This window comes from Acomys minous (genome assembly GCF_964271855.1).
Source record: "Acomys minous genome assembly, chromosome: 18".
Lineage (NCBI taxonomy): Eukaryota > Metazoa > Chordata > Mammalia > Rodentia > Muridae > Acomys > Acomys minous.
The window spans coordinates 53,309,945-53,333,731 of NC_140501.1; the positions used below are offsets into that span (position 1 = coordinate 53,309,945).

At 47.2% G+C, this 23,787-nt stretch overlaps 1 protein-coding gene across 1 annotated transcript in view; it reads left to right on the forward strand.

Moving 5' to 3' along the window:
• SCARA3 (scavenger receptor class A member 3) overlaps positions 1 to 12,549 on the forward strand; it is a 36,338-nt gene extending 23,789 nt beyond the window's left edge. The window contains exon 6 of the mRNA XM_084767005.1: positions 10,713 to 12,549. Coding sequence (XP_084623131.1) covers positions 10,713 to 11,164 — 452 coding nt within the window. The 3' untranslated portion in view covers positions 11,165 to 12,549. The remainder of the gene's footprint in view (positions 1 to 10,712) is intronic.
• The last annotated feature ends 11,238 nt before the right edge of the window (positions 12,550 to 23,787 follow it).

Below are 23,787 nucleotides of genomic sequence, written 5' to 3' on the forward strand. Positions count from 1 at the left end.
AATAGTGTGTCCATAGATAGAGGATGCTAGGTAAAAGATGCTGGATAGGGAAATAGATTGGTGGAATCATCCTGTAATTGATTTCCAGGGCAGCAGGCAACTTTAAGAAATGTCTTTATGGGGCTAAAGAGATGACTCAGTGGTTAAGCACACATACGGCTCTTACAGAGGACCTCGTTCGGTTCCCAGCACCCATGTAAGAAAGCTGACAAGCACTTGTCACTCTAAGTTCAGGGGATCCAAAGCCCTCTTCTGGACTCCACAGGTACATGTGCATGCCTGGTATACACATTCAAGTAGGCACACACACACACACACATAACAATAAGTAATTTTTTAATGTTGGAAAAAATCTGCCTTTGAGAGTTAGGCTTAGTCATGCACACCTGTAATCCCAACATTCAGGAGGCGGAGAGCAGGAGAATTATCATGGAATTGAGACCAGCTTGGCCTATACACCGAGTCTCAGAGATAAAGTGAAACCTCATCTCAACAAAAGGAACAAATTAAAGAAGGGAAGGAGGGAGGGAAGGAGGGAGGGAGGGAGGGAGGGAGAGAAGGTGATATGGTTTCTAACTTTGCCTTTCATAGAAAATTCGATTTTCACCTCTGGCTTTCTTTTAGTCCTCACAGGCAAGATTGCAGACCATGTCTTTTTTGAAACCATCTATGCTCGCTTTCTCCCTTTCTGCCCCCTCTGACTATCTGCCCTTCAGAGACTGATCACCCTAATGTATTCTTCTCCTATGTCTCTCTAAGTTCCTTTATTCACCAGAATTCCACAGAGGTAAAAAAAACAACTAGTAGGATGAAGATAGATAAATGATAGCCAAGTGACAGATAGATGATAGATGATAGATAGATAGATAGATAGATAGATAGATGATAGATAGATAGATAGATAGATAGATAGATAGATGAGAGAGATGATGATGATGATGATGATGATGATGATGATGATGACGACAACAGGTAGGTAGGTACATAGATAAACAGTTGATAGACAGATATCATAAGGAATTGGTTTGTGTGACACTGAAGACTGGCAAGACCAAGATCTGCAGAGCTAATGCCCCATCAGAAGAATACCAGGCAGAAAGAATTCTCTTATCCAGGGGAGGGTGAGCTTTACGGGTTTTTTGTTTTGTTTGTTTGTTTGTTTCTCTGTGTAGCCTTGGCTATCTTGGACTCACTTTGTAGACCAGGCTGGCCTGGAACTCACAGCAATCGCCTGCCTCTGTCTCCCTGAGTGCTAGGATTACAGATGTGCTCCACCACGCCTGGCATGAGCTTTGTTTTATTCTCATCTTCAACTATTTAGATGAGACTTAGCCCCACATTAGGGAAGATAATCCTCTTTCAATCCGAAACTCAGCGTCAACAAAAATCACCCTCACAGGAACATTCAGAGTGAAGTTTCACCAAACATCTAGGCAACCTCATGGCCCCTTAAAACTAATACATAAAAGTAACCATCATAAACCTACCCCTTGTCAACTATCTCTCTCTCTCTCTCTCTCTCTCTCTCTCTCTCTCTCTCTCTCTCTCTCTCTCTCACACACACACACACACACACACACACACACACACACACACACACACATTTCCTTAACTGTTACACCTAATCTCCAAGTGAAGTTGATAGTAAGACCATGTTTCAAGTCACCACACACAATTAATTATCCTGTGTAAAATCAAAAGCCCACTAACACTTTGCACAGAAGGAGGGTTATAGAAGAATTTTCACTGTTCTTCATACCTCAGAACTCAAATACTGTGAGATCAATGTAGCCAATATATCCTATGTTTTAACAGATAGATGACAAAGAACTGAGAGAGGAGATGAAACAAAGTTGTTGTTACACACACACAGATTTGGTCACAAAGGTCAAGGATGACATGCTCATGACAGTGAAGTCCTTATTTTTGTAACCAATCTGTGGTCATGGTTGGGATTTAATAATACCTACTTTCACTTCCTGTTCCAAATTCCCATTGCCCCCAACCAGAATTCCTGTGGATCAAGGCTGCTTCATTTCAGAAGGTTCCAAGGCCATTGGTATTCATGCCTCGACTCGATGCCCAAGTTTCCTAAGGACCTTAGTCACCTGAGGAGGCACACTGGTTCCCTTCTTTCTCCCCTCCCTCTGGACCCAGAGGCAGAGGAGGCCTTAAGTGGCCAGGCAACGGTCCTAGCTTCTTGTTTTACCGGTCACCACTGTGTCTTTGCTGGAGGCATTTGTCCTTTGGGACACAGAGCAGCCACAGCATGTGAACCTTTTGCTGGTGGGTCACTAAGCAATGCTGTGAACTGTGTCTTCCTATGATTGCCCTTTGATTCCCAACCGCTGATGAAAGTGATGTCTTCTCTACCCTTGCGGCATAGGAAGCAGGCCTGAAGTCCACTCTATCTCCTTCAGCCTTTGCATCCTCTACAGCATCCACGGTGGGAGCCCTCTCCAGCCCATTCTCCAGGGCAACCTTTGCTCTTGAAACCTACCTCACTGATGCTCTCATGCTCTTTTGGCCAACTTGTACTAAGCCTATGCTGCCCCATGTGATGTCACAGTGTGCTTGTGCTGCCACTAGAGACCACTTTTCACTTTAAACTGACCAGGGTCCTATTTGCTTGTCGCTATACATCAGTTTTGCAATGAAGCGAGAGACTGAGAATTTCCATGGGAACCAAATCCTTCACACCCTATTTTATCAAAAATACACATCTGTGTGGTTTCTATGGTGCTGTGTTTGAGTGAAGAGCATTAGGACATGGCTCTTTTGGTCCACACACTGCCAATTGTGTGGTGGTGTTGAATTCACTCTAAGAACAGAGGAAATTCCAAGCTTCCCAGGGAACAGCCCAGTTACACATACTGATTTGCAGTTTCTTAGAAAGCTTTGAACAGTAGCCCCTACTTATCAAAAGTTTCCCTGTCCGTGCTTTCATCTGCTCATGGTCAACTGTGAGTGAAAACGCTAAGTGACATACTGCATAGCTTAACAAAGATGTGCCTTTCTCATAGGTGTGTCTAAGGAGACAGGTAGTGGGTCTGGGGTCGGCTGCTGTTCATGCTTTCACATATCCATTGGATCCCTTAGACATATTCTCTGCAGAAAGGAGTACTTCAGAGGTAGAAAAGGTAGATACTGGTGTGACTCCATCTTTCAAAAAGGAAACTTAAGACCAGAGAGTATGGTTAAGCAATGTGTGCAGGTCACAAGAGATTGAAAATCTTGGGAGCTGGAGAAATGGCTTAGTGTGTAAAGGGCTTGCTGCACATACCGGATAGCCTGAGTTCCATTTCTAGAATTCACATAAAAGCCAGGAGCATTAGTGTATGCCTGTCGTCCCAACACTGGGGAGGTGGAGACAAGAGGACCCCTGGCTCACACTGGGCAGCCAGTCTATCTAAAAGGGTGAGTTCCAGGTCCTGTGAGAGACCCTGTGTCCAAGACGTATGCTGGAAATCAATTGAGAAAGACACCTGACATCAGCCTCTGGCTAGTGACATATACCTTGTGCATACATGCATGAATACACACACACACACACACACATGCACACACACACACATACACACCTGTCCACTCAGAAAAGGAGATGCTCAGAGCATAAGCTTGCAGGTACCTTAGACATTTCTACTTGGGTCCTGCTTCACTATAGGGAAAGGGATGGAGAATGGAAGAGACAGAGACAGTGCACAGAGGAGTTGTTGGAGACTGACATTTGCTGTTGCCATGATCACAGCAGAGTTCTCATTGCAAGACTTCATCTTAGGCATGCTGGAGCATCTGTTTGAATACTTAGGACCCTTAGCTCAACATCTTCATGTTTCTGCTGCCCCTGGTGCATTTTCTCTTTGATATAGACTGGTGGGGTGGAGAAGGGAAGAACATGTTTAATTGTTTTATCTTACGTGTATACAACGAGGCCAGGTCCTGAGCATTTCCATGGGAACCGAAAGCTTCCCACATCTCACTGAGAAGATGCGTGCGTGTGGCTCTAAGATGCAATTTTAAGCTATATCTGTTGGCCATCATCCCTCCAGGCCCTCATGGGCACAACTTCTCCTATCTGAAAAGTAACTTTCCAGATAAATTGAACACCCCACCCAACAGGGAAGTCATCAGTCACCCTCGGACATGCTCTGAGGCTCTGACCCTGGAACTGGCAGTGAAGAACTGCCCGGCTGGTGTAGAGCTGACAGAAGAACATAGGTAGAGAGATGCCAGTAACACAGGCAGGATGGGGGGATGCCAAGTACCTCCTGAAGGAAAGAAGGCTGGGTTATAATTACTCTGGGACTTTAGGCAAAATTGCTTCGCCTCCCCAACTGTGCTCTGTCATCTGTAAATGAAGGGGTTAGGACCAGCCCCATTCCAGCTCTAATCTCAAGCCTCTACTTACTAAACAGAAATCCTGTGGTGCATCTGCGCTGGTTACATCTCTCCTAGAACCTTTATCGCTTCCTCGTCTCTAGGATAATTTTTATGTCTGTGCTAGACAGTGTCTGTGCTAGACAGTGTCTCTGCTAGGACTATCCTTTGGGAGGTAGAGGCAGAAAAAAAATCACTGCTCATTAGCTGAGGGATGGGTAGAGCACTTCATCACTTTCAACTCTGTATCTTCTCACCCACTGTGTCCTACTTTAATTTCTGTGGCCGTGACGAAAAGCAGCTTCGGAGAGAAAAGATTTATTCGGCTTTCAATTCCAGACCACAGCCCAGCACTGAGAGGAATCAAGCAGCTAGGCTTATTCCTATCGTCAGTCAAGAGCAGAGAGAAATGAGTCCACACAGCCCCACTTGCTTAATGGCTTGTCCACTCTCCGCTAGGCTTCTCCTCTCTTACACTGTTCAGGGCCCCCTTGCCTAGGGAATGGTGCTGCCCACAAGGGACTGGGCCTCCCTACACCAATTAACAATCAAAACAATCTCACATAGACATGTCCCCAGACTGACCTGATCTAGATAATTCCTGATTTAAAAACTCTCTTTACAGACTATTCAGTAAACTAACCAGCATTTTTTTTTTTAATTTTTTTTTTAATCTAGCCAGCACAAACAAGATCATTAATACTTGCCCTGTTTAAACCGCATGGGGTAGTTGTGAGGAGCAGTGACAATAGCACAGACCTAAAATCATTATATTAACTTAAAAAGCTTTTGGGGGGGTTGGTTTTTTGTTGTTGTTGTTGATTGGTTTGTTTATTTTTTAACTTTGTTTTGTTTTTCAAGACAGGGTTTCTCTGTGTGGCAGCCCTGGCTGTTCTGGAATTCTCTTTTGTAGACCAGGCTGGCCTTGAACTCACAGAGATCCTCCTGCCTTTGTCTCCTGAGTGCTGTGATAAAAGGCATGCACCACCACCACCACACACACACACACACACACACACACACACACACACACACACACACTTAATATAAGGCATTCTTACAAACTGAAATTATTGATATCCCTTTCACAAATGTCTAACAGTCTATGGAATCTGGAAGTGTTTGCTCAATGAATAGAAAGCATAAAAGTATGAACAGAGAGAGGGTGGATGCCAAACGTGCAGTGGAATTAAACTTGCAAGTTTGTTCCGTAAGTACCACCTGCTATAGCATGCTGTAACCCATTAGGACTCAGAAGTTGCCATGCTAAGAAGGGAGGAGCAAGGTTGACAAGATGGCTCAGCAGGTTAAGGTTTCTGCTGCCAACTCTAATAACCTAAGTTCAACTGTTAGTACCTGGAAAGTGGGCAGAGAAACTGAGTCCAAACACCTGCTCACACACTACAAGCAAACACTTTACTACATGCACAAGTAAATAGATTAATAGATGATAGAGAGATAGATAATATTTTAAAGAAAGGAAAAAACAGGTCGTCTTGTTTTTTTTACAGGCACAGGAGTTTTGTATACAGGTGACAGTGAAGAGAGTTAGTAGCCGTGAGCCCCATTTTTGTCTGCCCAGCCTTATAAAGCTGCTGAGAGTTTCTTTGGTACCCTAGCTGCACTCCTCCATTTGAGTTCTCGCTTCTAGAGGAGAAGCAGCAGATGTTGGCAGGCTCGCATCAGGGAGCCCTTTCAGCTGGCATCTCAAAACCTGCCAATGGCTCGCTACACCATGGATGGGCAGGACTGTGTCTAAAGACACTAGATTCTCCTGGCCGCTCCTATCTCTTTCATCTTCCCAATCCTGAGTATGAACCACAGACCCACCACCCACTCTGCCTCCTTCAGACATGCAGTCAGTTGTGGCTGGTTCCTAATGGGCCTAAGAGGCTAATTACAGTCTGTAACTTCCTGAGTAATGATGGGCCTCCCTGGGACTCCTTACCTCAGCCACCATGCTGGTGTTTGCTTCTTGGCTGCGCAGAGCAGTTTTGAGCCCTCCTCTTCCCTACCCTGTACTCTGCCCACACCAGTGTCTTATTATTGACAGGTCATTCGAACCCTATCCTTGGCCTCAAGCCTTGGGTCATCTTCCTTCCCACTGTGCTAACTGCTCGTTAACGACTTTGTCCCTGGGTAGGCTGAGCTCCTCTGCCTCACAATTCTCAGGATCATCTGAGAATGTAAGAAAAGAGCCTTTCCAAGCCCCCATCTATTTTTTTTTTTAATGTAAGTACCTAGAATAGAATCCATGACCTTGCACATGCTAAGCAAATGCTATTTCTTGAGTCAAGGTCTTATTATCTAGCTATCCAGACTCTATGTAGCCCAGGATGGCCCAGAACTCCCAATTCCCCTGGCTGTGTTTCTCAAGTGCTCAGATTACAGCTGGATAACTCTGTGGTTTTCCTCCTTCCTGGGGGTCTGTTGGCCACCAGCCCACCAAGGCAGGAGGAGGAGAAGGCGAGGCACAGAGTTTGGAAGGCCACGAGCACCCCTAAGAGTGAACATTCCGGAACCACTTCAGGGAGCTAGTTCAACTTTAATTAGGGAGAACAAGGGCTGTATAGCCCTTAGGGAGTGGGTCAGGGGTTTCCAGGATAGCTGTACATAACTGGTTGCAATCAGGCACTTTAAGGATGCTTGTTTGCATTTGGCAGTACGCTCCTATCATATGAACGGGAACACAGCGCCTAATTATCCTATAGGCACAAGGAGGGGAGAGCTAGCAGGGAGCTGTGTCAAGGGCCATATATTAAATGTGGTTAGGGGCATCTATGTCTAAACACACTCTCCAGATGCAGTCAGGCAGAGAGCCGGAGACTCCTGCTGGGGAGAGGGAGTCCTGCACCTAACGCTGAGCTCAGAGTGGCTATCAGGACTGCAAAGACTGCAACCTCAAACGGCAGGGTCCTTCCAACACATCACCATGCCTGGCTATTGCTACTTATTTTAGACCCCTCAGAGAAGGGTTTGAGAGCTCTTCCCTCCTCCAGACAGCCCCAAACAGGATAGAAGAGACCCAAAAAATCCCTTTGGAGGGTCCTGAGGGGCCAAGGTGATGCCTGTGGGAGGAAGCCTGGTTGAGGGGTCCATCACTTTTTCTCCTCCTGCTGTTACCTAGGACTCACCCAGATTCTCAGAGATGGAGCAGCCGTGGTGGCCACAAGAGCGTGCATAGAGAAAGAGGTGGCCTTTCTCTTCCAGGTCCTCCTCACAACCATGCTTAAGACAACGGAACGGGTGGTACGACGGAGGCTGAGGCTTCTGCCCAATTGTCTGCCCAAGCACGATGGGCGCACACTCCTTCCCCCAGAGAAGAAAGACACCCAGAAAATGAGGGCAGAGCAGGCTTTTGGCTCCGCCTTTTCTCCTTCGCTGCTGGCACGGAGACCCTAGATACCCTCACGGTGGCTGCGATGCTCCCTCCGGGTCAAGGAGGAGAGGCTCTTTTCAGTAGACAGCGGCACCAGAGAAAATGGGGGCCCCCAGGAGAAAGTGAGGCCAGCACTTGGGAGGCAGAGGCAGGCGGATTGCTGTGAGTTCGAGGCCAGCCTGGTCTACAAAGCGAGTCCAGGACAGCCAAGGCTACACAGATAGACCCTGTCTCGTGAAACAAACAAACAAACAAACAAACAAAAACAAAACAGATGGCCTTGGGGCAGGGAATAGCACCCCTGCCATGGTGAGATTTCCCCAGACTAGACACAGAGTGCAGTCTCTTCCACCAGAATTCAAAAAGAATGGAGGAGCAGGGGACTTGGAGAAGACTCTAGGGCAGCCTCTGTTCCCGTGGCAGGCGGAGGGCAAATCCAAAAAACCGATCCAAGAAGGGAGCACTGGAAGAAAGCGCCCACCTACTAGGGGGGGAGCGGGGTCAGAACAAGGGGCAGTAGAGCCACAGGGCACTTAGATCTTCAGTTGTCAGTGATACACTAAGAACAGATTAAGCCGTTTATGTTCAATCAACTCGGCTGTGTGACCGGGTGACACTTAGTACAGCTCTCCAGTGAACTCCAAGTTCCGGGATGGGGAGAGTTTGCCCCGCGTGGCTCCATCAGCCACACAGCCTCACAAGGTCTCTCACTACAGCTCGATGGCCCTCTGCCTCTCTAAATCTCAGCTGCTCTCGATGCCAGGAGCAGAATAAGGGCAGGCACTGTGGGTTTTGCCAGTTCCCAGAGAGACCTGCCAGGCTGGGGGAGGTAGCCCCTGTGTGGGCATCAGCTTGGGACTGTGCTGGGCTGGTGACGGCAATGAGGCACTCTCTGGGAATAGAGGGGCCGGTCCTGTCTCCCGGTTTCTCTAACACCAGGCTGCTACCTTTACCCACCAGCTGCCCTCAGCCCACACGCCACGTGAGCTGAGGCGGAGCCCTGTCCCACGGCAGGCAGTGGCCGGAGCCGACTGGAAGGTTTTTATTGGCTCTAATGGGGCTGACAGTCCGGGCTCTGGTTTCCAGTTTAGGTCATAATAGATATTCGCTGACCTGGTTCTACTTCTACATAGAAACACTTTGAGAAGGAGATGCAGGGAACAGCAGAGTGGTAAGGAGCTAGGGGAAGCAGGTCACAATAACCAGCATGAAGGTGACCCAGGTGACCCAGGGCCACAGAATAAGATTCAGGCAACTCAAAGAACTCTCAGATCACAACACGTACCATTTCTTCCTTCCCTCAAAGACATTACAGAGTTCTGGTCTCCCCTTAAGATGCCCTTAGAATCAGACACACTCACACGCATGCGCACAGGCACACAGCTGAGGGCGGGGCTTGTCTTTGTGGGTCAGTGTGTACAGGTGTGTGTGGACCTCAAGTTTTGTTCCTTAGCAGACATCTTCCTTGTTTTTTGAACAATGGCACAATCCCCTGGGCCTGGAGTTTGATAATTAGGCTAGGCTGGCCACCCAAGGGAACCACTGGTTTCCTACATCCTCCACCCAGGACTAAGCAGGTGCATGTCACCACACCCAGCTTTTTTTTTTTTTTTAAACACGAGTTCTGGGGATTGAAGTCAGATCCTCCAAACAGCAAGCATTTTACCAACTGGACCACTCCCCAGCCCACCAGTGGGATTTCACGTCACTTTCCAGATTTCAGTTGAAAAACTGGACTAATCCCCCCGCAACTCAAAAACTTTTGACACTGCCTTGCAAAGGGTCGGAGATGCCAGCAGAGTCTCTCATGGAGTTGTGAGTCAGGCTCCGGGACTCACAGTTCCCACCAACCCTGCAGCTTCACCCACACAGAGACCACAGAAGAGAACCAGCCCTGTGCTCCCCCCTCCCCCAGCCCCCACCCTCGCCCCAGCCTTGCCTTCACAAAGGCTGAAGCTCTTTCTCCACGCCCACTGTAGATCATGCTCTGTCTCCTGTGGTCTTAAAGCATTCTGCATACCCTGGCAGGGGAGGCAGCTACTCTCTGCCATGTGTCCTCAGGGTTGGTACAGATCTGAGAACTGTGTCTCTCAGGCTGACACAGATAGGAGGAGGGGAGGCCGTTCGACTCCATGCTAAAAGCCGTGTCTCTTCCCGACATCATCAGGACCATAATAGAGGCCCAGAGCTTGAGAAATGGCCTTTTCCAACAAACTCTGAGCTCTCCTGACTGCATGCCAGGCTCTGCGCTCAGTGCTAAAGATGTGAGAAATGGCTCTTGTCATCTTTCCAAGAGTCTCTGGTTTATCAGAGACCAAGAGATACGCATCTAGTGCTGGCTCGTGCTAAACTGATTCTCTATGTGTCAGCTAAAGGCTCAGAAAGCAGCAGCCTCAGGGCTCCTAGATGAGGCCGGACTTCCTGGAGAGGTAGCCCTTTCTTCGAGGATGCTTCGGTGAGTTAGGTCTCACCTGACTGTCTTCACTTTTTCCTCTGTCTCTGGTTGCACACCCCTGATCCCAGAGATGTAAGAGGTCACGGGATGTAGGGCATGGAGTAAGAACAGTATTCAACATCTACAGAAAGTCTAGAAGGTCAGGCCGCCCTAGGGAAGGATGGAAGCTTGCTGGATGACTGTGGCTGTGTGGGCTGTGACAATCGCAGCTCTGCTCTCGGTTCTGCTGGGCGGTGTGTGGCGCTGCAGGGAACCTGCAAGTCAGAACTGGGAGCTTAGTAGTACTACAGGCCCAACACAGGACACCACTGACACAGGTTGTTGCATAGAGCGCCCTGGTCTAACCCACCTTCCCATTTCAGCAACAGTAAAGTAATCACCTAGTGGCCAAGAGGTGACAGCCCTGGGCCAAACTTCTGTCTGGGTGTCAGCTGTTCCTCTGCCCACTCGGCTTACACAAAGCCTCACAAGTGATCTGTCTCTTCTTCTATCCGATTCTAGGTGTCCCCGGCCCGCCAGGACCAAGAGGACTCAAAGGAGACACAGGCGTGAAAGGACCTGTTGGTAGCAGAGGATCTAAAGGGGACCCTGGCAGCCTGGGACCCTCAGGACCTCAAGGTCCTCAGGGGCAGCCTGGGGAGCAAGGACCTTCAGGAGAAAGAGGGCCAACTGGTCCCCGAGGCTTTCCAGGCCTCAAAGGCTCAAAGGGTAGCTTTGGCACTGGAGGGCCAAGGGGGCAGTCAGGCCCCAAAGGGGATGTGGGGCCCCCAGGGCCAGTGGGGCCCCCAGGATCTCCAGGACCATCAGGGCCTCAGGGAAAGCCAGGGATTTCAGGAAAGACAGGGTCCCCCGGCCAGCGGGGCGCCACAGGGCCTAAGGGTGAGCCGGGTATCCAGGGTCCCCCTGGACTACCTGGGCCTCCAGGTCCACCAGGCAACCAGAGCCCCTACTGAAAAAGGTTTTTATTCTGATGCTGCCATGAAGGTTGGGGAGGTGGGTCAGAGAAAGCAGCCAGAAGGGCCTACTACCTACAGACAATCATTTTTCTTTTATTCTGATATGAGGGTGCCTTTTAGAGCTGACTGTATAGCCTTAGGCTCCCCAATAATGACTGTACCATAGGAAAACAGCTCCCACCCCCTCTCCACTTTCCTCTACTGACTAGGGGGAGCCTCCTGGGTTTCCATGGCTGAATAGGAAGAAAGGGAAGAAGACCTCCTTTGTCCTGTGACACCCTGCTGGGGAGGTGGCTCCCTAGGGAAGAATGTCATGTCATAGAACTCTTGGATGGTACATAGCTCTGGTCTCTGCAATGACTTAACACCTGTGGGAGCCAGGTCTTGAAAAAGAAAAAAGAAAAAAAAAAAGAAATCCAGGAAAACCTTTGGGGAATTATAGCTAAATGTCCAGAGACAAGCTTCTCCCAACAGTCATGGGAGTAGAGGTCATGGGGAGCTGCCATGCCCCACACAGGGCCAGAGAACGCTGTCCAGCTGGCATGCTCAGCCCCTGTGCACGTCGTGGTGCCCCTGACAAGTTCAGAGAGTTTTTATTTGCACGTCTAGAAAATTCTTCTCTTCGGTCTTACCTCTGCATCTCAAGAGTGGCCTGGAAGAAACTCAAGTAGAGTTTCACCTGCAGGCAGCCTACAGGCCCCAGAACATTCTGCTTGTCCGCTATACATCTCCCAGGAAGGCCACAGGGCTGGAGGTGAAAGGACAAGGCAGGGATGAAGCATCTCTCTGCAAAGCCGCCGCTTGTTCAACCTAGGCTACCATGCCGTGTTTCCAGAGGCTTCTCTGTGGTGGCTGAGGAGGAAGAAGCTGGTAATGAGGTAGCTCTTGCCTCCTCCTCTTGGCTGACTTGTCACAGATGCACACTGACTTCACCTCACGATGACCTAAGATGTCTGGAGTTCTTTCCCATACGCACAGCAAGCTGGACCAGACATGCGAAGAGCTTGAACAAGGAACCTTAGACAGACATTACCTTCTCATCTTCCATGAACTTCTTGCATACACTGGCAGAAAGGGATGCTGGGAAAGGCCTGCAATTGTCTTGACTCACTTTCTGAAAAGCCGTCCTGCTCCTTCACAGTCCAGAAGACTTAGACCCTCCAGGCCAGAGGGTAAAGCTGTCCCTTCCGGTGCACTGCCTTATAGCCCTGTCTGCTTCCTGCTCAAAGCCTCTGTGTCACCTTCCTCCTCAACCTCAGTGTGCAACTGGCTTGCACGTCCACCCTACACCCTCTCCTCACCTGCCGTATAATTGTCCTGTCTATATATGATAGTACTATGTGACACTGTATCACTGGCCCAGTAAAGAGCTGTTTCCGGGAGGCGTGTGTCTTCTAGCATTTGTAACTAACCTTCAGCGATCCATCTCACCTTCAGAGGGAAATAAATCCCTGTTGAGGGTGCTGTTGCAGAATCTGAGACCTGAAGGTTTCTGGGAGTTCCTAGTGCTTGGCAGTGAAGCCCAAACAGCTAAGGAATTCCTCCCAACAGCAAGGCCAAGCTGGTAACAGTGTGTTCCCTAAAGCTTGCAACTGGGCCCTGTAGTTACTTGGCTCAAATGAGACTGGCAAATAGGACAGGCCCAGACCCCACAGGGAAGACAAAGAAACAGAACCAAAGAGTAGAAAAAGACCAGGCCAGACTTGCCCCAAGGGGGAAAGAGCAGAGGTCAGCTAGGTTCCCTGGAAATCAATCAGGCCTTGCTCCACCTTGGGGGGGGGGCAGGGGTGTTAAGGGAGAGTAGGTTCATTTGCTAAGCCGGATGTGACCTGGTGCAGAGCTTGGCTACTGGTTTGATGTAAGGTATGTGTAAGTCAGGGGTGCTCAGGAGGAGTAAAAAGCTGGAAGCTCCAAGATGAGCCCGCCATAGACAAGCCTTGCCCATCCATGCGGCATTGAGATGCATCCTTCCCCCAGCACCTGCCATGTGGGGGCCACTGAGTTCACTGCTTAAGGGTCATGAGGGTAAGTAAGGCCTGGAGCCCAACGTGGTCATCTTCCCCAGAGAAGGCTGACATTTCTATAGCCTTGCCTGAAACACGGCAGGAGGAGGAGGAGGAAGTCTGGGCTGGGGGTGTGTAGCGAGTCTCAGTGATAAAGTCAGGGCATGTTTAGAAGGGTGACACCCAGGTAGTAACACAAGGACAACAGGAAAGACACGCCAGTGGAGTCACCTCACGCTCTTGGGTGACAGGCAAACCCTGTGAAAACTTGAACTACTGGGTCGCCACACGACTGGTAGGGTAAGGATTTGGCCAAGGCCCTGGGATAAAGGAAAGTCTAAGTGAGCAAAGCTGGATCTGGGACCAATTCCAAGGGATGGGCTTTGGGGCGGCGGGGACAAAATGAGAGACGAGACACAGGAATTGACAACCAAATGAACAAATGATTTAAAAACATAAGAGCAAAGCTACAGAAAGTCATATGAGGCCTGGGCAGTTATAAATCAGCCCTTGACTGTGTGGCTTGAGTAACCACCTGATTTAAGGGCACCGACAGAAGTCAGAATCCACTGAGGCCACACATGCGTTCATAGGGTCGCCTCATGGAAGGGTGCTATACGTAAGCTAGGGGCTATGGAGCCAGAAGGCCGGCTGACCCAGTGACTACTGGGAGAAACAGAAGACACTACCCTCTTTCCATCTGATGTCTGGCAGCTCTCTCATCTTTCCACCACACCCTGGCTCCCTATTTCTCCTCTCTGAGCCTGTCTCCTTTCTCTAACCCTCATCTGCTGTTTTCAGATCCAACAGGACGGAACTAAGACCGGCCACTCATGGGCCTTGCCCTTCAACTGCAGTTCCTAGATTCTAGATGAAAATCCCATTATCCGACCCCAAGATCTGTAACAGCAGACAGAAAGAAAGAGGGAGTAACGATGTGTGGCAATATGCTTCACAGAATGAGATGAACTGTATAGGTAAGCCAGCAGGGAAACCCAGTGGACACTGTAGCAACAGGACAGTGGTACATGGCTTTATCTGAGAATCCCATTTCTGTTCTCCAGACAGACAGGACAGTCACAGACCAGAGAAACGGCTCCATCTGAGTCTAGCTTGGAGATTCAGTGAGTTTAATTGGAATTGCTTAAAGGAGCACAGGCAACTTACAGGCAGATACCCCACCAAAGAAAGGTGCTCTCTCTCCAACAATTGTCACCCACTAACATATCCTCTAGGACTAGGCCCCTCCTGAACCCTGCAAGTCCTCCTTCCCTTCCATTCCATAAGAGAGTGTTAGGTGGGCCCAACCTTGTAACGATCCCTTATGAGCAAGCACAGCTGCTCTGGTTACAAGGTAGCAATGACCATGTCATGCCAGAGGCTAGAGGCCCACACCAGACAACAGTAACAATGAAAGCACACAGCGATGGTGGAGCCAGTTAGAGGCCACATACCATCTTGGGGCACTTCACAAATAGTAACTCACTCTTTTTTTTTTTTTTTAAGATTTATTTATTATTATGTATACAGTGCTCTGTCTGCATTACATCTGCAGGCCAGAAGAGGGCATCAGATCACATTATAGATGGTTCGGAGCCACCAAGTGGTTGCTGGGAATTGAACTCAGGACCTCTGGAAGGGCAGTCAGTACAGTGCTCTTAACCTCTGAGCCATCTCTCCAGCCCCTAGTAACTCACTCTTACTAATAGTAGTCATTATTACAGTTCATGATGCATAATGTTCAATCTCTACCTCGTAGTTGGGGGACCTGGGTCTTGGAGTGATGCATTGACTTCCCTGGGCCACAGACATAATAAACATATCCATGTTGAGACAGTCTTGGGCAAACTGTTTAATTGATCTCTGGTTCCCTCCCATGAGACTGGTGGGAAGATCTTCTGGACAGTTACCCAGGGTACTTGGTCAGCTTCGTGGCCACTAGAAAACCCCAGATTGCATGGTCCCAACGACAGCAATTTGTTTTCTCATGGTTCAGGAGGCTGGAAAGGGTAAAGTCAAGGTGCCAGCTCTTCCTGGCCTTTGCGCTACACCCCCACATGGCTTTTATCCAGACTGTACAGTCTGAAGCCCACTACGGCTTCACTTGAGCTTAATGATCTCCTGGAGAGCGTGGCTGATAGACACACTGAAAGAGTGGCTGCTTAAGTCAGTCAGGGTACCCAGCAGCAGCCAGACTTCCGTAGACACCAGCCACGTGCCGGGTGTTGACCATTACGGGAATTTAAGCATCGTTAAGCTTCCCTGGATATGCCACAGAAGCCAGCAACTCTCTCTCTCTCTCTCTCTCTCTCTCTCTCTCTCTCTCTCTCTCTCTCTCTCTCTCTCTCTCTCTCTAATCCATCTGTCCCATCTCATCACATAGTCCTTTAGGGTATCTGAACTTTTTTCAATTCTATCGAAATTGCAAAGAGCTGGGTGGGGCTTAGGAGTAAGCAGTCAGAACCATAAAGCCTGAAATAAATGGTGTGACTCAGCAGGAGATCTTGTGAGATGGATGCCATTTGTCTGAGAGTGGAGTGGGCCACCTTACAGAGTCCATCAGCAGACATAAAGCTGGGACAGGTCACACTCCAGCTCTGCCGGACCCTTCTTCCTTGTGGGAGTGTAGGCCAGCACTGACTCCTTGGACCTTCGAGTTCTTCCTCAGAAAACAAAGAATGGGTGGTCTTGACTGCCCTGAGCCTGGAGTCTCACACATAAATGTCCTAATCAAGCTGTCTTCACCACCCCACACCCCCTGACTCCCTTATCCGACTCTGCTCAGTTACTTTACTAAATCTCACCAGAGCCAAATAATAACGTTTGAATCTTTGTGGACAGGTGCTAGCCCGTGAGATTTCAGCTACCAGATGCAAAGCACAGACTTTGCTGTTGGTATGCCTTTAATTCCAAAGTTTGCAAAGCCTTGGAAATATTCCTGGGCTTCCCAAGGAAAGCATGGGTCTTCCTAGAAGCCACATGCTTGAGCCACGGTCTCTCGGTACCTCTGAAAACTCCAGGCTTGCCTTCTCATACCACCCTGACAACCCGTCGTTCCTTCCTGCAGAACAGGACAGGGCGGGGGCAAACCTCTTGCCCTTCCCCCAGCCTTTCTCCCCAGGCCAGGGCTGAGCTGGCAACCTCTGCTACACCAACCCTGGATACACCTGTCAAAACAGAAGCCCTGGAGATCTAGCGAGAGCTGAAAAACATGATCTGACCACACCAAACTTTCCATCAGGGCTGGGCTGCCAAGGGCTGGCTTTTCCCGAAAGTCTTACCCCCCACGGGTGACTGAGCAGCCTTTTTTTCAGGGGGGGGGGACTACTTGACTGTGGAAGCAGAGGCCATTTGGTTTTCTAGCCTTCACCTGTCCTCTCCTTTTCTTTTAAACTCCCAAGTGCAAGAGCTGTGCTCAATGAGTCCAGAGACATTCAGAGGTTTATGCAATGCCTCCCGGTGGGGACCACCTACCATGGTACAACGACCCAGAGCCCCCATAAGAATGCATACCATGGGCTTGTATCCTAAACCCACTGATTCAGAACCGTGGAGATGGATAGGAACCTGGGAGTGGGAGGGAACGTGCACTACAGACCAGGACCCAGGAATTATGATGCCTCATAAACTGGAGGTCCTCAGGTGTAGGAGCTAAAGAAAGGAACACGCTGCTTCTCAGTTTCCGTTTATTATCTTGTTTCATCTTCACTGCACATTGGCATGTCACAGGCCAGAAAACAGAGGCTCGGAATGATGACTCACATATAATCTAACGACTACGTTAAGAGGGGGCTGGAGCGGTGGCCCGGCGGTTACTAGCACGTACTGTTCTTGCGGAAAGCATCCAGTTCCCAGCAATCCTGTAACTCCAGCTCCAGGTGATCTGATGCCCTCTTCTGACCTCTGTGGGCACTTGTCCTTATGTGCACATATTCCCACATAGACACATGTGCTTACACATAGCTTTAAAATAAGTAAATAAATAAGGTGGTTTTGAAAAGGTGTTTGATCGGATGGATGGAGGGGTTAATGATTCCTTGGTTTTACTGAGAACACCTTTTCCAGAATGGGTGTGGCCAGGATGTCAGTGAGCTCTGTGTTTTTGGAGAAGGGTTAAAAGCACAGAAAGGGGCTTCCTCTAGATCTCAGAGAGTGCTAGTGACAAAGCTATGACAAGGCCCCAAATAAAGGGCTGCCAGCCTCCCCAATTTCAACTGCTTTGTACTAAATACCAGGAGCAAGGGGCTTGCAGGATGTAAGCTCAGGAGGGTGCTCCTGCTATTGGAAAGACTTCTGTTTGAGGTTGCAGTCCTCCCAGTCCAATAGCCATTCTGAGCTAGGTGTAGGACTCCCTCTCCCCAGCAGGGCCTCCTCCTCTCTGCCTGACCTCCTCTGGAGAGTGTCTTTAGACATAGATGCCCCTAACCACATTTGATATATGGCCCTTGACACAGCTCCCTGCTAGCTCTCCCCTCCCTGTTCCTGTAGGATAACTAGGTACTGTGTTCCCTTTCTCATATGCTAGGAGTGCACTGTCAAATGTAAAACAAGCATCCTTAAAGTACCTGCTTTCAACCAATTCTGAACATCTTTCCCATAAGGCCCCTATCCACTCCCCAAGGGCTATATAGCCTGTGTTCTCCTTGATTAAAGTTGAACTAGTTCCTGGAGCAGTTCCCAGAGTGTTTAATCTCCCTCCTGCTTATGGCCTTCCAAGACCTGGGCCTCCTCTTCTGCTCCTCTTGCCTTGGTGGGCTGGTGGCCATCAGCACCCCAGGGAAGAGGAGAGCCACACCTACCACGAGAGCTGGAAGGCTCCTCAAAGGAAGTCGTGTGCTCTTTTCCAGGAAAGCCACCACCCAACCTTGTTAAGGTGCAGACCCAACTTCATCGCTAAGAAATTTGTATTAAACATCGGAACCTATTCTTCCAGCATCTCTCCAATGCCGTGCCATCCTTTTAAAAGATCGGTTTGAACACCACAGACTGGAGCCATCTCCATTGCTTCTGATGGGAAACAGTGTAAGAATCTCCATGTGATGGTTTTACTCACACTTGTGACCTATGGCTCCTTTCCCCAGAAGAAACTCCAGACCCTCTTCATCCCCCCCCCAAGACATGCCTACCCTACCCCCAGGTTATAACCTGGAACTCACTTGCTCCCTGTCGTCCATCACTGTCCTTTCTCAAAAGACTCCCTTCTTTTTTATAATTTATTAATTTATTCAGATTACAACTCAATTGTTATAAGACTCCCTCCTTCTAGACATAGAAGCATCTCAAAGTTTTGTAGGGAGGGTAAGGACTGCACTGAATGTGTTCATACATCCATCAAAGGCTGTGTTGCCCCAGCTGCTGCTCCATAGACAGTATGTGCATGAGAGGCAAGCACTGGGTCCACCTGAGCCTCTTGCCGTGGTTCTCAACCTTCCTAATGGTTTGACCCTTTAATACAGTTCCTCATGGTGTGGTGACCCCCACCGGCCATAGCATTATTTCATTGCCACTTCATAGCTGATTTTTCTACTGTTATGAATCATAATGTAAATATCTAGCCTACAGGATATCTGATATACAAGCCCCAAAGGGGTTGAGAGCCACAGGTTGAGAAGCGCTGGTCTACAAAAGGCAGTGGTCTCACAGGAGGAAGAAACAGAAGTCAGGGATTGGGGCCGCCAAGCAGCTGGAGCTGGGTACTACTGGTCAAGGCACTGGGCAGGGAGATTCTGCATCTCAGAGAAGTTCACGGATCTGTGCAGATCTCTGCTTGAGCAGTTGATTCCGCAAGGTCTGAACTGAGAGCACTCCGAACTGACAGACACACTGAACGTGCACGGTAGTGAGACACTTTTGGAAATCTGACCAACCCAGCCTTGTGAGCCACACCAAGCATTCAGATGAGACAGAAGGAAAAAAAAAAAGCTGAAACAAAATTAATCCATTGCAGGCAGCTCACAGTCACCAGCAACTCCAGTTGCAAGGAATCTGGCACTTTCTTCTGGCCTCCTTGGGTTCCTGTGCACATGTGCCTGCACACACACACACACACACACACACACACACACACACACATAGACTCAGTCACACACACACACATGTGCATAAAATAAAATATGTAGTATCTCTTGAAAATCAGCAACAAGAAAATGGCAGGTAGCAGTAATGTGTGAAATGTTTGGGTATATTTCACTAAGAACACTGTAGTATGAGGAAAAATGGTCAATATTATTAGTGATCAAGGAAATCCAAATGAAAACCACTATACATAGACTAGAAAAGTTAAAATTGGCACATCACCATAGCAACCATTGTCAGCTACACAGTCATGAGATGCTCATGCAGTACTAATAGGATTTTGGAATTATACAAGCACTTTGACAACAGGTTGATAGCTTCTTACAAGTTAAACATACAGGCTGGAGAGACAGCTCACCTGTTAGGGGCACTTGCTGCTCTTGTAGAGGTTGGTTGGTTCAGTTCCCAGAACCAACATGGTGGCTCACAACCACCTGTAACTCCAGTTCCAGAGGATGCAATGCCCCGTTCTGACCTCCACGGACACCAGGTATTCCTGTGGTGCCTATGCCTGCATATAACATAATACACTCATACATACAATAAAAATACATTTTAAAAATCTACTTCAACAGCTAAATAGACATCTCCCATAAGCTTTAATCATTCCCTTCTTGGAAATGTACCCAAGAAATAAAATCATATACCCCAATATACTTGTACAAATATTTTGCATAGAAGGCTTACGCATAAAAGCCAAAACTGAAAAGGAACCAAATGCCCGCCGTCAGATGAATGGATGAGCAACTTGTGAGGTGTCTGTACAGTGGGAAAACAACCAGCAAAAAAAAAGAAGAAACACCATTAAACATGAACACACGGGTGAATCTAAGAGAAAATGGTGCTGAGTCAAGCCATTTGGGAGAAGAGTAGTACCTGATATGTGACTCCACGAGTGGGAAATTCTACACTGAGGTACAAGTGCAGTTGATGGGGTTTGCTTGGCCTTACAGGCACACATGGAGGTTAGAATGTCCTACATCCTGCTTGGGGTGGTGGTGGTGGGTTTATATTTGTCATGACACACCAAGCATACATTGAAATCTATACATTTTATTGTAGGTAAAGTACACATCATATACTTTTTTTTAAAAAAAACAACTAAGATATTCTCTAGAGTTATAAAAATTCAAAGGACTTAAAAGGTCAAATACTGGTAAATATTTTTCTAGTGGGAGCTGAATTTGGGAGAACCTCTTAGGGAAAGTGTTTGGCTTCATTTTTTATTATTATTTTCATTTATTTATTTATTTATTTATTTATTGTGTGTGTGTGTGTGTGTGTGTGTGTGTGTGTGTGTGTGTGTGTGTGTTTGGCTTCTTATACAGGTAAACAGGTGCCTACCTATGACTCAGCATTTCCACCCCTAAGTATTTGGCCAAAAGAAATAAGAACAAAGCATAGGGAGTCTTGTGGGGAAATGGAGGGACGGATAGAAGGACGTGGAGGGGTCAGGAGCTACGCAAGAAGACCAACAGAGCCAGCTAACCAGGGCCCAGAGGGGTTTGGGGAGACTGAAGCACCAAGCAAGGACCAGGGATGGACTGGACTTAGACACCCTACACAGATTTAGCCAATCGGCAGCTCAGGCTTCACGTGGGTCCTCTAATAAGGGGAGTGGGGCTGTCTCTGACATGGACTCTGTTGCCTGCTTTTTGGTCACTACCTTCTAGTGGGGCTCCCTCGCCAGGCCAAGGGGATGAAGATGTGCTCAGTCCTGATGCTGCTCGATGAGCTGGGATGGGGACTCCCCTTTTTTGAGGAGTAGGGGATGAGGAAAGAGGGAGGGAGGGTAGGACTGAGAAGAGAGGAGGGAGGGGGCTACCCATCTGGTTGTAAAGCGAATTAATTAATTTTTTTTAAAAAGAAAACATTTACAACAGTTACCGTCATAACTGAAGAAGTAAAAAAACAAATCTGGAAAGAATCCACATATGTATCCATGGGAGAAAGAGCAAGTAATCTGTGCTATTTATGTGGCATGGAGCACTAGAAAAAAAGAGTAAAGAATAAGAAAAGGGGGGCGGGGAAGAAATGGAGAAGGAAATGAAAACAAAAAGATGAAGAGGAATTTAACAATGGAATAAAGCAAAAGCCTGAGCAAAACAAACACCCGAACAAAACATCCAACTACAAAGAGGTAAAACAAGCAAAACAAAACAAAAAATACAAAGACACCATGTAACAGAAAGACAAAAAGATGCCGCATGCTGTGGAAATGAGGATTGTCTCTGCATGTGGATCCGCTGGAAACAGCAAGGCTGGGGACAATCCCTATGCTGGTGGAGGTCTAATTTACACAGGTGTACATCTGGTAGACCCTGTCCAAGTAGATCTGTCATCTGGGCATTCCACTGAGTACAGGTTAAAACTCACGGTTTAAAAAGAATCACAAGACAGCAGTTCATTTCCAAAAAGAAATTATAATAGGAATTAGTTTAAATAATCAGTTTCAAACTGTTTTTGTAATGAGGAAACTATGTCAGATGTTTGGAACTGTAGCAAGACTTAATGAAGCAAGATATAAAGATAAAATTAGTATCCATGAAATATTATTTTAGACAAAGAAGAAAAGTTTGGGTGCCAGATTAAGAAATTCAGAAAAGTAAACCAGAATACAATAAACTAAAAAGAAAGAACTTACATGATGTAGAGATTAAAAATGTAAAGGAAAAGGTTGGGGGTTTAATTTTGAGACAGTATTCTAGGTTGGCCTTGAGCTCACTTTGTATGGAGGTTAGTCTCTAGCTGTGATCCTCCTGCCTCCACATCCTGAGTGCTGCGATAAGTACGTGCCACCATGCCAAGTTCATAAGAGGAAAGTCTGAAGCTGGGGGGAGGGGGGAGCAGTGGTGCATGCCTGTAATTCCAGCACTCAAGGAGGCAGAGGCAGGTGGATCTCTGTGAGTTCTAGGCTAGCCTGGTCTACAAAGTAAATCCAGGGCATCCAAGACTACACAGAGAAACCCTGTCTCAAAAAAACAATAATGAAGAAGAAGGAGAGGAGGAGGAGAAGGAAAAGGAGAAAGGGAAGGGGAAGGAAAAGGAGGAAGAGAAGAAGGAGAGAGAGGAGGAGGAAGGTCTGGAATTGAGAGGGTCAACAAAGTCAAAGACACCATGTGTGGTGGCGCACACTCTTAATCCCAGCACTCAGGAGGCAGAGGCAGGAAGATTGCTGTGAGTTCAAGGCAAGTCAATCTACAAAACGAGTCCAGGATAGCCAAGGGTACATCAAAATAAAAATAAATAAATAAAAACAAATAACAACAAAGCAAAGTCTAAGACAATGAAAATTGAGATACCCTAGACCAGGGGTTCTCAACCTTCCTAATGCTGCGACCCTTTAATATAGCTCCTATGTTGTGGTGACTCCCAACCATAAAATTATTTTCATTGCTACTTCATAGCTGTAATTTTGCTGATGCTATGAACTTTAGCGTAAATACCTATGTTTTCCAATCGTCTTAGGCAACCCTTGTGAAAGGGTCACTTGACCCCAAAGAGGTCATAACTCATCGTTTGAGAACTGCTGCCCTAGGCAAAACTGACCAGGAAAGGTGCAGAATGGCATAAATGAAGAGGGTTAGCATGGAAAAGGTGAAATTAGGAGAAATTTTGAAAATCCAATGCCAATAACTTTGAAAACTCAGATGGAATAAACAAATTTGTAGGAAAATATAACTCACCAAGTAAACTCAAGAAGTAAAAAAATCCTAAAAGGTCTGAAACCATGTAAATGGTTTTAAATGCTCCCACAAGAAAAACAGCAAGTCCGTGAAGAAAGACTTACAGGCAAACCCTACCAAAACACTCAGAGACAATGTTCCCATCCAACACAAACTCTTCTAAAGAACAGGAAAAGTAGGCGCAGTTTCCTGGCTTGTTTTATGAGGATAGAAAAAAATTTCCCCAAATCAGAAAATAACATAGATAGATACAGAAACAAAGCTTAATAAATTGAGGACCTGGAAACAATTTAACAGCATTTTATTAAATTAAGAATTAATATATTAGGCCTAATACTTAGTATTTACCAAAAATAAAAATCCCACAACAAATATCTTTTTGCTAAAGATAAAAACTTGGAAGAGTTCCCTTTAAAGGAGCCAGACATTGAATGCTTTCTGGTAGGGACACCACAGCAAACTTGTCACTAAGAAGGCAACTTGCCAAAACAAGAAAGAAAAGAAAATGGGCCCAAGATGTAATTGAACAGCTACAGCATCCTCTAGTTTACAGCCAACATCCAAAGATAAAAATACGTTAAGCCATATCACCATGATATTAACATGATAGCCAACCAAACATCTAGTTTTGTCAACAAATAAATGGCTTGGAAGATAAGAGAGAATGGTATACATTAAATAGATGCAAAATTAATCTTCAAATAGAAGTCTACTGACAAGAAAAAAAAACTTTAAAAGCCTATTAGCAGACCCAAGTTGTGACCAGAGTTTAGACCCTATGTCAAGCAAAACAACTTATAAAAGTCTTTTTGAGAAAAATGAAACAAATTTGAACCCAATTTTATTTTGAAGCCAC